This window comes from Neofelis nebulosa, chromosome 4 (assembly GCF_028018385.1).
Source record: "Neofelis nebulosa isolate mNeoNeb1 chromosome 4, mNeoNeb1.pri, whole genome shotgun sequence".
Taxonomy (NCBI): domain Eukaryota; kingdom Metazoa; phylum Chordata; class Mammalia; order Carnivora; family Felidae; genus Neofelis; species Neofelis nebulosa.
This window is the reverse complement of record NC_080785.1, coordinates 156203871-156217667: the sequence shown is the minus strand read 5'-3', so window position 1 is coordinate 156217667 and position 13797 is coordinate 156203871. Positions and strand designations below refer to the sequence as shown.

The window sequence follows — 13797 nt, the reverse complement described above, 5'->3', positions numbered from 1 at the left end:
GAGAGGGCCCAGCGCTGAGCTTGTGGGGCCTGATGGGTCACAGATTCCTCACGTCCTCTGTGTGGTTAGGGGCTCCTCTCCCCTCCTCACCCTTTTCCAGCATTGCAGAGGGGCTGGAAGAGAGGCTGGCCTTTGGCTCAGGGGCGTGGGGCAGTGGGAAGTGTGGCCAGAACTTCCACCTAGGGACTGGAGGAGAAGACAGATCCGCCCTGGGCTGGGTGGCCTTCGGTGAGACTCTCTCCAGGTTGTTCCATGTGCCTGCTGGCTTCGTCCCCGGCCACCAGACAGCCCCCAGCTCCTGGCAGGTTGTCTCCATCTGCTCGGTCCTGGGGTGTGAGATTGGGGAGCCAGGGAGCCCCTCTCCCTGGAGGCCATGATGGGGGAGACGCAGGGCAGTCCTAAAGGAAGCATGAAATCATCACCATTCCATATGGGCCTGAGAGCCCCGTGAATTGCCCCCAACCCCGGCTCTCATGCCTGGCCTCGCCACGGACCAGGCTGTATGTTGGCGGAGAATGCCTGCTGTCCACGGACAGCTTTCTGAGATGGGAGGCTTCCAGGATCACCCTCAAAATGCACCCACAGGCCTGGTGCTCCTGTGCAGCAGCCTTCGGGGCCCCAGAGCGAAGCCGGATGTGTGGGTGGGGGGCAGTGTTGAAATAAAATCTTGGTTGGGAACCAGGAAGGAGACCATGCTGCCAGGGGCATTGAAATAAAAGCGGCAGCCCTTGGGGACTTACCAGAACATTCCAGTCCCTTTTCACCCCCCTCCCCAACCTGAGCTCCCCCAAAGAGAACCCTTCCCTGCTAGAGGCATGGCCCCTTCAGGGGGGCAGTGAGAATCTTTTGCCAGCTCCAAGTCCCCCCAGATCAGCTCACACCTCAGAACATCTTGTCCCCAATGAGCTGGCAGGGGTGCCGGCGCAGGGGGTGGGGTTGGGAGGCGGGGGGGGGGGGGGCACGCCGTATCTAACTGGGTCGATTGTGCATAACCGTCTGGGCTGGTTCATGGAATGTTCTCAGGGGCCCCCTGCCCCTCCCTCTTCACCACCTCCCCCCCCCCCGGAAGAAAGGAAAATTATTTTTCGTATTGTAAACTTTAAACACGAAAAAGCTGTTTTTAATTTAGCAGAAACTGGCTTGAATCTTCACTTGGTGAACGTTTGTGTCCTTCAGAGAAAGGCGGAACATGCATTTGCACACACATGCTTGCACAAATGCACGCACATGCATATAAGCTCACATGCACACCTGCACTCGTGCACTGTGACATGCACGTTGACATGGTCACACTGGTATTCACACGTAGCCTTGCTCGTATGCTGAGTGACATGCACACGCACTTGCTCACACAAATACACTCACACTCGTCCTTGGACCTGCCCGGGCCTCTCTGCATGGTATCCTAAAGGGTTCTGGGTCCTGTCAGCTCATCTCCTCCCTTCACCTTTCATCCAGGATGGCTTGGGCCATGAATGGCCAGCCACTGCACGTAGGGACGGAGCCTGGGGAAAGCCCGTCTGCTTCCAGATGTCCCATTTCCCCACCAAGGCCCTGGATGCGGCCGGCAGGAGCCTCCCTCCACACCTGGGCTCGGGCTGTGGGAAAACGCTGTCTCCCGGGATGGTGGGATTCAGGCCCGCTAGAGGCAGGCCAAGTGTGACTTCTGGGGCCTCGCAGCAAGCGAGGCCAAGGGGGCCTCCAGGGAGCTCTGTGAGGTGGGAATCTGCCCCGGACCTGGCCAGCTTGGAAACCCGCCCCTGGCTTTGTCTCCGAGAACGTAGCTCCATCTCCTGTGTTCTCACAGGCCCCGGAGAGTTTGCTTCTCATGGTGGAGCCTCAGTGCACGGGTTTTATTAGGGGCACCTGGCCTTGGAAGCGTAGCCCGAATGTTCACTGCACAAATGAGAGGTCCTGGGATGGGGAGGTGGGAGCAGAGCCTCATCCACTCCAGTGTCCACGGGCACCAGCTGCCTGCGGGTCCCGAGGGCAAGAGGGCCATGAAGCCGTGCTCCTGCCTACAAGGCCCCAGCTTATGTCTTGTCGCTGACCCTGCTTATTGCCATTCCGGCAGCGATTTCTCCCGCCTCACCAACAGAGCCCTGATTTGGTGCCAGCAACAGCGTGCCCAGCCTCGGGGGTTAATTTAGGATTTGGCTGAGCCACTCTTGGCAATGCCTTTTGCCGGGGTTGTTTTTGATCTGGGCACACTTCCCAGATCTGGCCAGCCGGCTTTCAGGGGAGGTCGGGGTGGGGGTTTCTGGACAAGGGAGAGGCCTTATTGCTCCCTTTCCTCCCTTACTGCTTCCTGTGAGGACATGATGCCAGGAGCTTCTGCAGCCATCTTGTGGCCACGAGGAGCACGTTAAGCGAGGTGCAGAGATGCCACCTCCCAAAGCCCTGAAATCGCAGGGCCACCTGTCCCACCCTGGAACTTCTGACCTCCGGACTCCTTTTTGTGAGAAATCACGATGTTTGTGTCGCTTAAGATACTAGTGCTCAGGTAATTCTGATACTTGTAACCCAAACAGTTTCAAAATTATATTATAAATGTAACATGCTGGGAGTTCCCCATCTTATGTAAGTCAGGGTTTCTATTTGCCAGCAACAGAAACTGCCTCTGGCTAATTTAAATAGCAAAAGCGTGTATTGGAAGACCATTCAGTTGTTCACGGAAGTGGCAGGAGGGCTGCAAAACCAGGCTTAGAGAATGTAGAGATCAAGGGGGGTGGCAGTCAGAGTGATCACCTGAAATCATGCCAGGGAACTGGCTGGTGAGGACACTTCTGCCTTCGGCACAGAATCCAGATGCCCTAGCTGCCTGGGAAAAGAATACATCGGCGTATTAGCTGCTACTGCTGGGTAACAAACAACCCCGAGCCTCAACGGCATGCAGAAATGAATGTTTATTTTTCGTGTTGTCTATGACTCGGCTGAAGGGCGCTTGTTCTAGGCTGCCGCTGGCTGGGCATGCTCTGCTTCTGGGTACGAGGCTGTGGAATATCCAGGAGGCACAGATCCCCCTGTCTCACATCCCCGGACCAGCAGCTAGCCAACATGTGTTCTCCAATGGTACCAGAGGACAAGTGGAACCGTGGGAGCCTTCTAAGGTCCAGATTTGGAAATCGTTGTCTGGCCAAAGCAACTGACATGGCCAAGTCCAAAATCAGCACTGGGGAAACAGCCTCCGGCTTAAGAAGGACGACCTATGAAATAGTGTTGCAAAGGGCAGGACACAGAGACCAAGGGGGAACTGAGGCCCGTAGTTTGATCAGTCATACTGTTGGCTCGGAGGCTTCTGGTGTCGGTGGGGGAGGGTCTACCTTGGCATATGGGGACTCCCCAGACTTGGATGGGGACTCAGATGCTGGGCCACCAAAAAGAAAAGCCTGCTCTACGACTCCTGCAGCCAATCCACCCCCTCGTGGCCAGCCCTCCTTTTTTGTCAGGTAGGTTGGGGCTGTAAGTGTTCTGTTCTTTTGGACTGCAACGAGGGGGTCTGTGTGGGAGTTCGGTGGGCGCTTGTCCAAGTCGCAGGGCACTAAGGTGTCACTGGAAGGCCTACACCAGGCATCCCCTCAGCATGGGTGGTTACCAGGGAGGGACTGGAGTTCTTGCCCCTCAGCTCCAGCTTCTTCCTTCGGTCTTTGGCAACCCCACCTTGTCCCCCCCCCTTTCACCTAACTCAGCCCGGGATGGGGGGATAAGGGGTCTGGTTCTTCATCTAACCTCTTCCTATTCAAGGGTAAAGGGTGAGTTCCCGGTAAAGGGCATTTCTGGCTGCCTTCGGGTTCTCCCCTCTTGCTTTATAATCAAACCTGGCTCTTGCTTTGCCTCTCAAAACTTTGATGGGGGCCTGGTCTGGAAGTCAAAGACGGGCCCTGGATGGTTTTTCTCTTTGCCTTCCCGCCCCGATGGCCCGAATTCACCTCTACCCGATGTGGGTACCCCGGATTGACTAAGATTCCATATAAGGCAGTGCAGAAAAGCAAGGCATGAAAACTAACATCTCGAGGTAGGGTTTTCTTTCCTAACAGTTATTGAATGCTTGCGAGGAAGCGGGCGCTGAGCTAAGTGCTTTACACGCATTTATCTATTTAATCTTCCCAAGAGCCTGCGGGAAAGAGTACCACCATCCACATTTAACACAGGACAGCCTGGCTCAGAGACGTGAAGTTACCTTCCTCTTTTCACAGAGCTGGAGAATTCCTAAGGGTTGGACCACACGGGAACGTTCAGGAGTTTAGTTGTTTTTTTTTTTTTTTTTAAGTTTATTTACTTATTTTGAGAGCGAGAGCGAGAGCGAGAGAGAGTGCCAAGAGGGGGAGAGGCATAGAGAGGGAGAGAGAAAGAATCCCAGGCAGGCTCCACGTTGTCAGTACTGAGCCCTACGTGGGGCCCGAACTCATGAACCGTGAGATCGTGCCCTGAGCCGAAACCAATAGTCGGACACTTAACCAACTGAACCACCCAGGCACCCCTTGGGTTTTTGTTGTTTTTTTTTTTTAAGTTTTATTCATTTAAGTAATCTCCACACCCAACGTGGGGCTCGCAACCCTGAGACCAAAGGTCCTGTGGTCCTCCAAATGAGCCAGCCAGGTGCCCCTAGAGTTTAGATTTTAATTTAGCTTGTATTTAGAAGCTTTATGTTGAGGGGTGCTATGGTCTGGATGCAGAGGAAGGGCATTCTAGGCAGGGAGGCAGCCTTAGCAAAGCCCTGAGGCAGAATGCAGCAAGGCTGGAGCAGCGGACCTGAGAAAGGGAAGAGTGGGAGAGGACGTTGGAGAAGCCGACTGGGAACAAAGAGAGCTAGACAGAGCTATGAAGCCGAGAGAGAAAACTATATCCTGCAGCCAGCAGGCAGTGGCTTAAAAGGACTCACTTCTTAGCTCACACTTGGATGTGCTCTGTAAATAAAGTGAAACTATCCGACAATTGGACACTCCCAGCCCCTTTAGGTCAGGACTGGCTGGAGAAGGACCCAGGGCTGGGTGATCCTAGAGCAAGGAATACAGCTCTCCTTTGGGGTGAGGATGGGCTTTCGGGGGGTGGGGGGGAGGCATTTGAGGTGGGTTTTGAGGGATGAATAGGAGTTTCCCAGGCAGAAAATGATTCATTTAACAAACACTTCCTAATCCGCCCTCTGTGCTTAGTTTTATGTTAGCTCTGGGGACCCAGGAAAACAGAATCAACAGGCAAGTATAAAATGAGGCTTAGGGCTCCTGGATGGCTCAGTCAGTTAAGCGTCTGACTCTTGATTTTGGCTCAGGTCATGATATCACAGTTTGTGAGTTCGAGCCCCTCATCAGGCTCCATGCTGATGGTGCAAAGCCTGCTTGGGACTCTCTCTCTCTCTCTCTCTCTCTCTTTCTCTCTCTCGGCCCCTCCCGCACACACTCTCTCTCAAAATAAATAAATAAACTTAAAAAAAAAAATAAAATGAGGCTTGAAGTGCTCAGGACCTTCAAGGGATAGAGAATAAGCCTTACGAGTAAGGAATTGGTGTGTCTGTGTCCTTTGTGCATCACACAGGGAACCTGAGCCCAGGAATGTTCGGGTAGGGTGAACATACTTTCAGCTTTTGATCTCAGTCGGTCTAGCAGGGAGCAGATAGGACCCTAGAAACAGCTGCCTTCAGAGAGTGGGATGTTCCTGGGTCATGGGACGCACACAGGGGCATATTTCAGATGGACCCTCAGGGAGGGTCTCTCAGAGGAGAGCCCTGAAAGATGAGAAGGCTCCAACTGTGATGGTGCCACAACAATGAAAAAGCAGCCAGCGGAGACAACAGCACACGTCAAGATCCGGAGGTGGTGCAGCAAGGAGGCTAGAGAGTGGCTGCAGTGAGAAGCCAGGGAGGGGGAAAGGGGCACGGGGGCCTCCTGAGCCACCAGGAGGAGGGTGGATTTTTTTTTTCGTGAGTGTGATGGGGAGCATGAGATCCACCCTGATTTACAGAGACCCTGGGCTGCTCTGAGAAGCCCATCCAGACCACACTAGTGTTAGCAGCTTTTTTTTTTTTTTTTTTTTTTTTTGATGAGGGAGGAAAGCAAAAACGGCAGGGCTGGGTTCTACCCTGGTCACCAGACGCCTCAGCCTCGCCTTCCTCAGGGCTGGGGGTCAATGGAGCCGGAGGAGGGCTTGGGTCACTGTCCGGCCATTGCGCAATAAGCAGGCTCACAGCTTCCTCTGACTCATCACCAGGGTTTAGGACGGATTGAGTTACTGCCTGGGTGTGGGGTGAATGGGGGTGAGTAGGATGAGCACTGGCTCTTCACCTCTGTTCTGTGGGCATGGCCCGGTTCGGTGACCTGATAACCCCTGCTACCTCCCAAATCTTTTTGATTTTTTAATTTTCTCTGCCCGGAAACTGGCTTGGTGCAGGCATGTATGTCAGTGATCAGAGTAACCAGCAATTTCGACCACTTATTATAAGCCAGGCACCTGACATGCATTAACATCATTTAAACCTTACAAACCCCTGGGGTTGAGGCTTGGCTCTGGCACTCAACTTGCTACAGACAGCTGCCATCTTGCTCTGTCTCTATTTCCTCTCCAATCTTACAGGATGGTGGCTGGAACTGGAAACCATATCTGTAGAACGCCCAGCTCTGCACCTGATTCACAGAAGCTGTAGTCTCAGTCAGTGCCAGAGACCAGAAAATGGACCTCAAATCGACTTCAGCAAAAAGGAGAATAAATTATTGGCTCATATAAATGGTAACGCCAGAGTGTTTGGCTTCAGGCATGGCCGGATCCAGGACCTCAGTGTCTCTCTACCTTTGGCTCTTTTTGCTCTGTGTGGGGTCACTCTCTTGGGCCATCTCTCTTCAGGTGACCTCGGGAATGGCAAATTCGTGTCTTCTTTCAAACCAGCCATCCAAGCAAAAAGGATGCTTTTCTTTCTCGTGGCTCAAGCAAAAATTCCAGAACTGGATCTCGTTGGATAAACAGGATCACATGCCTGCCCTGAACCAATCGTGAGAGCAAAGCAATGTGCTCTGCTGATTGGCAGACTTCCAAATTGGGATGGGGTATTTGTGGGGAGAGGGGGTAGTGAAGCCCACACATGGACTGAATGATGTGAGTTCATCCCCACATCATGGACTGAAAATTACAGAGTGTTCCATGAAGGGCAGTTGGTTGTTGGCACCCAAAAGGGGATGGCAGATGCTTGTTAGGGGAAAAGGTTAGAAGTCCACGAAAGTGCTCAAAACCATATGAACAAAAAGGATAAAATAAAGTAGTGGCAGTGCCCAGGAGACTCAAAATTAAAACCTATATAGAGGGGAGCCTGGGTGGCTTAGTTGGTTAAGTGTCTGATTCTTGGTTTTGGCTCAGGTCATGATCTCATGGTTCGTGGGTTCAAGCCCCCAATTAGGCTCTGTGCTGACAGTGTAGAGCCTGCTTGGGATTCTCTCTCCCCCTCTCTGCCCCTCCCCTGCTCACTCTCTATCTCTCTTTCTCTCAAAATAAATAAACTTAAAAAAAAATCCTGTTTTATATATATTTAATACGGACAGTTCACTAAACTGTTGTAATGTGTAAATAAATGCGTGTTCAGAAAGTACTCATGTCCCTCTGTGATCACCACCAGCATCCCCTCCAGCCATCCCTTGCCCTAGTAAAAAGTACTTTTGTGCAATGAGAGCTGTCCCACTTTCCTCCAGCTGCCCCTCTTGGCTCCCGCCCTGTCCATGATGGGAAACTCCTGGAGCCTCCCGAATATAAACCTTTTGATATTGGTGTTTGTCGTCCCTCTGCTTGGGAAGGGACAGTTAGACGTCAGAACCTCTCATTTCCCTGGGTCACTCTTCTGCCAACTAGGAAGATCCTGTTACCCTTTTCACTGCTGGGTCTGGTCTGGGTGGGATTTCTGGACCTTTCCTTTAGCACTCCATGGCAAAGCTGCATTCCTTTAGTAAGACTAGACTGGAGGAATTTGCAGAGAGAGGCTGAAGCCCTGTAGTTCTGGTTCTTTGGGCTTAAGGATACAGAGAGTAGAAACTGGTCAAATGTAAGGTGATAGGGAAAGCAACGTGTTAAAGACGATGCCTGGGATTTTGGGCTGGGGGCTGAGCTCAAGGTTTAGGGCTCAGTTCAGACGCCCCCCTACTTCCCTGACAGTGGTGGCGGTAGGAGTCTCCTTCCCTAACATCAATATCCTGCCAGTCCATCGCTAGTTTTATTTTCCACATCACAATTATCTCCATCAGAAATGTTCTTGGGTCATTTATTGGCTATGTCGGTCCCCGCCCCCCCCCTCCTCCCAACTGCACACCCCATCAGGTCAGGGACCACGTCTGCTTGCTCCCGCCTTTTCCCCAGTGTGCCTGGCACATACAGACTCTCAATAAATATTCGTAGAATGAATGAATGCATGAATGAGCAACTCCTTCAACTGGTCTCAAAGCTGAACTAGTTCGAGCCCCGGCAAGCCTCGGGGTGCTATCTGTCCTTATGGGTTGCTGGCCCCATCCTTGTAAACTGAGGGTTTGGGTTCGGCGGTCTCCTTCTTGGGGGCTCCAGCGCCTGGACCCGTCCCCGAACCATGCACGTCCGACAGCCAGGCGGCCGCTGTCCAGCGGGCCAGGAGTCTGCACACTACGCATGTGCTCAAATCCTACTCTTTCCGCACCGCCCCCCCCGCCCCGCCTCCTCTGTTGGACACGAACGCGCCGGAGGGGCGTGCGCATGCGCTCTCGCCCCCGCGCCGCGCGCTACTTCCATGCGCCTGCGCCGCACTCACGACCGCCAAGGCGCCTGCGCACTGCCCGCCGCCCGCGGGCCCAGCCGGCGCTTGCGCGGTGCCACTGGCGAGTGTTGGGGGGGGGGTGAGGAGGTGGAGGAGGAGGAGGAGGAGGAGGTGGCGGCGAGAAGATGGCGACTTCGAACAATCCGCGGAAATTCAGCGAGAAGATCGCGCTGCACAACCAGAAGCAGGCAGAGGAGACGGCGGCCTTCGAGGAGGTCATGAAGGACCTGAGCCTGACGCGGGCCGCGCGGGTAAGGGGGCTGCCCGCGTCGACCCTTCGGGGCCGGGAAGGGAGGGAGGGGGCGCGTGTCCGGCGTGTGCACGGGGCGGGGGGCGCGCGCCGCGGGGGCGGGGCGCGCGCCGTGGGGCGGGGCTTGGCACAGCCGGAGGGTACAGGTGTCCCTACGCCCCGGGCATCGTGGGCGGGACAGGTGCCCCCACATCACCGATACCTGAAAGGGTGCAGGTGCCCCCACATCTATGCTACCTGGAGGTTGGGCTAGGTGTCACTACATCATTATTATCTGGAGGGGACAGGGGCCTCCACATCATTACTACCTGGAGGGAATAGGTGCCACCACATCATCGGTACCTGAGGAGGGACAGGTGTCCCTACATCCTTGCTACCTGAGGGGGACAGGTGCCTCCACATCACTGCTACCTAGGGGAGGCAGGAGGACGCTGAGGTGTGTGAACTGGGCGCTGCTTGCACGCATCATTGTTACCTGGGGAGGGGGATACGTGCTCCCACATCCTCGGTACCTGGTGTGGGACCAGTGCCCCCACATCATTGCCGCCTGAGGGGAACAGCTGCCCCGACATCATTGCTATCTGAAGGGACAGGTGTCTCTGCATCTTTGTCACCTGTGCCTTCACTCCCTGGGTGTTGGAGGAAGGACAGGTATATCCCCATTTGCAGACTGGAGGTGGGATCGGTACCTCTCTCTTTTGGGTTACCCGAGGGAAAGTTTTGTTGGCATCCTCTCCTGTGGGGACCTGAGGGTGGTCAGGAAGGCAGATTGTGCTCCATTCTAGAGCTTGGAGTGGAGACAGCTACCCCTTCCCCATGTAGCCCATATGGTGGGGACCAGGTTGTGTTCCTCCCACTGAGACAAGAGACAGCTGGCCGTGGATGGCTCCTGGCCTGTCAGGACCAGGGTGGAGGGACAGTTCTTCCTCAGGTTGATGGGTGTGTGTGGCACGCAGGGGCAGACCAGGTTACTAACCTCACCTGGGAAGCCACTGCGGGCCCTGAGCAGGGTTGGAGCTGGAGGTCTGTCTTTTCTCCTGGGCCCGTTTCTCCGGCCCAATGACTGCACTGAGGTGCCAGTCTCCTCGGGCCTCAGTATCCTCTTTTGTCAAGGGTGCCTAGCAAGTCCTTCCTTCTGGTTCAAGGAGGAGAGCGCGCTTCGCACAGGTGACAGTAAGTCTCTGCTGCTTCCTGCAGAGTGGTGGGACCCTCCCCCTGTCCTGCACCCTGGGGCCTTGGGGAGGGTGTGGGTGGGAGCTGCAGACCCCTATATAGCCGGTGTCCGGATTTGGCCTCCGATCTGACCGTCCCAGGCAGACATACCTCTGTGACATGAGCCTCAGTCTCTGATTCTTCAGGTGCAACTTTCGGGTCACGTTATTTACTAGTTACTTGCTTGTCTCTCTGTGAGGTCGTGACTGTGTGGGCTGGAATGCGAATCTCTATTTCGTTGTATTTGTTTGGCACCTATTGATGGGGTGCCCACCATTGACCGGGTCCTGCCTGTTCCTGCTCCAGCCACTTGTGCTTTTGCTTAGGATGTCGAAGAAGAGATAATTGGTGAATGAATGAATGAATGAATGAAGTCGAGCAAGCAAGCAAGCAAGCTTGCGCCTCGAGTGTCCCCATAAATCAGGGCTTCTGAGGGCAGGAGTGTCTACTTTGTCGTGTCTCCAGCATGTAGCATGTGTTAGCATTCAGCTGTATGTAGTGTGGCAGGAAGAAGAAGGGGGTCACACAAGGCTGATGTCTGTCTTCATGATTGGAGGTCTGGGTTCTGTGTCGGGGTTGGAAATGTATTATTGTTGTTACAAAGGTTTCTTTAAAATAACAGCTTTATTGATTCGTGTACTATATAATGCACTTGTTGGAAGCGTAAAAATCAGTGTGTTTTAGTGTATTTACAGAGTTGTGCAACCATCACCAGTGGCGAATTCCAGAACATTTTCATCACCCTCAAAAGAATTCCCATCCCCACCAGCAGTCACTCCCCATTCCTCTCTCCCCCAGCCCCCCGTTTTTCTCTCCCCCAGCCCCTGGCAACCACCAGTCTGCTTTCTGTCTCTATGAATCTGCCTGTTCTGGACATTTCATATACATGGGATCATACGACATGTGGCCTTTTGTGTCTGGCTTTTTTCACTCAGCACGATAATTTCAAGGGTCATGCACATCGTAGCATATTATCAAAAAAACTTCATTGCTTTTATTGGCTGAGTAATACTCCATTGACTAGGAGGGCCACGTTTATTTTTCTGTCATCTATTGATGGATTTAGAAGAGATTTTTAAGATACGTGGATAGGAGTTCTCTCGGTCCTGGGAACCATTTCTGTCTCCCGCCTCCCTCTCTGTTGTCTTCTTTTACATTGGGAGTTGGGTATGAGCCCTGGGTGGAGGTGAGCTCACACTGGATTTTGTGAGACAGAGCAATGTTCTGTACTGGGGGCAATTCTGTCCCTCAGGGACATTGGGCAATGTCTGGAGACATTTGGGTCGTGTCGTCTGGGGGAGGAGGTGCTACTGGCATCTAGTAGGTAAAGAAGGGATGCCGTTCCGCACCTCAAAATTCATGGATGTCCCCCACCACAGAGAGTGATCCAGCCCCGAATGTCAGCAGTGCTTAGGCTAAAAATCCTTCAGTTTGGAGGAAAGGTTGAATGAGCAGGGGTGCAACCTTTGCACCTGGGCAGATAGAGTTCAAAGCTCTCTACCCACCTGTATGGCTGTGCCATTTTGGACAGGCTGATGGCTTTTCCCACACCTGGGGCCAGGATGAGCAAAGTCTTTCCAACCCCGTTTGGCCATTGCATGTGATGAGTGGCGTATCTGTGGTGCCTGGTGCAGGTGAAGTGAACACGCCTGATTCAGGCACCCCCTCTGCCCGGCCGTGGCTGCAGCCTTCCACATCGCCTTCCCCTGTGATAGATGCTGAAGTTTCACCTCTACATGTGAACAGGTGGCACATGGCCGGTTTGGTACCTGCTCCTTCCCGTGAATTCTTTGACAGCATGTCCACTCTTGGAACGAGCAGGGCTACTTAAGTTCCCATGTGTCAGCCTACAGTCCTTGGTGGTGGTAGGCATGTCAGTGTCGTGTGAAAGCAGGCATGCAGCCTTTTTGTATAAATCCATGCTGTCACCTCACCCGGGGACAGGGACCCCGAGGACCAGATTTGGTATTGGGATGGGGTGTGATGTCAGGGAGACCACTTTGAAATCGCAGGGTAGAGGGGGGTGGGTGCATGAGTATTCCATTCTTGTCCTCAGACTTGGGGCAGCCCGAGGTGCAGGGAGGGCGGTGGTGCTCTGCTGTGTGACTTTGGGCAGGTCTCTTAACCTCTCTGGGCCTCAGAATCCTGACCTGTAAAGTTGCAGCGGCACATTTCAGGGACTGTTCAGGGACCATCTCGGGTGCTGGGGAGCCGGCAGCATACGAGGCATGTGAGGGCCATGCTCTTGGGGGAGCGAGTGTGGTTTTAGGGGGGATAGGAGAATCCCTGCAAATGAACAAAACATATGTTCTTGGAGAGAGGCAACAGAGTGATGTGCTAGTTCTGGCGAGGGTGGGGGGCTGACATCCTGGTGGTGAGATGGAGCCCCTCACACTGGGGAGGAGTTCCCCAGGTGGGGGACAGGCAGGTGCAGAGGCCCTGAAGTGGGAAGGGCTTGGTGAGGTTGAGAGAACACGTGAGAAGACTGTGAGGCTGGCATGTAGAGAGAACAAGAGTCGAGGTGAGGTCGGAGTGGCTTGTCGAGCCCTGGATTTCACCAAGGGAGGGGCCCTGGGAGGGTTTGTGATGGTGAATGGCGAGCCTTTGCTTATTGAGGTGCAATTCCCGGTGCGTTCGGTTTACTCCCTTAAAGCGTACTATTCAGGGGTCTTGGGTATGTTCACAGAGTTGTGCAGCCGTCGCCAGTCAACTTGGGAACATTTCCATCACTCCGGCAGGAAACCCCATGCCCCCTCCCCCAGCCCCTGGCAACCACTAATCTGCTTTCTGTCTCTATGGATTTGTGTGTTCTGGACTTTTTATGTAAATGGAATCACACAAGGTGTGGCCTTTTGTGTCTGGCTTCTTTGACTCTGCACGATGTTTTCAAGGTTCATTCACATTGTCGTGTGTGTCAGTGCTTCATTCCTTTTATAAAAATTGTGGTAAAATACACAGGCCATAAAATTTACCACCTTCACCCTTTTTGTGCCTACAGCTCAGCGGCGTTAAGTACATCCACCATGTTGGGCCTGTGCGTCGTTTCCTTTTTAAGGCTGAATAATACTCCATTTTGTGGCTCCGCTCCTTTCCATATATCCATTCATCCATCAAGGGACGTTTGGCTTGTTTCCGCCTTTTGGCCATTGTGGGTATCGCTGTCGCGGACATACGCGCCCAGGAGCTTGTGTGGCTGCGGGTCTTCTCCCTTGAGTGTGTACCAAGGAACGGAGGTGCTTGGCCGGAGAGTAACTCCCCGCTTCACCGTTCGAGGACTCTTCGTGTCTCACAAACATGGCTGTGAGCTGAACGGGCAAGGGCCGTGAGACGGGAAGCAGGCAGCTGGTGCGAGGCTGCTTAAGCACCTACGTCGGGGACTGGGGAGAGGTGACTTGGGCAAGGAGGTGTCTGTGGCAGTGACCAGGATCGGTGGCTTTTGGTGATAGTTCGGCAACAGAGCCGTCTGAATGTGCGGGTAGATCTCGTGGCGGGGGCGAGGGGAAGGAACAGGGTGTGTCACCTGCCCGCCCGGGACTCAGGACACAGCAGGCTCTGCGTGTGACTGATCACTGAGCATCCC

General features: G+C 53.8%; 1 protein-coding gene across 11 annotated transcripts in view; it reads left to right on the top strand.

Annotated features, from left to right (window-relative positions):
- The first annotated feature begins 8845 nt into the window (after positions 1-8845).
- The window catches only part of CRTC1 (CREB regulated transcription coactivator 1), a 77025-nt gene continuing 72073 nt past the window's right edge, over positions 8846-13797 (top strand). For 10 of the 11 annotated variants that reach the window (XM_058727382.1, XM_058727383.1, XM_058727372.1 and 7 more), the window contains exon 1: positions 8848-9006. In XM_058727382.1, the coding sequence (XP_058583365.1) occupies positions 8881-9006 (126 nt within the window). In that variant the 5' untranslated portion in view covers positions 8848-8880. Of the gene's footprint in view, positions 9007-13797 lie in introns of all 11 variants that reach the window. The other variant, XM_058727377.1, reaches the window with a different exon arrangement.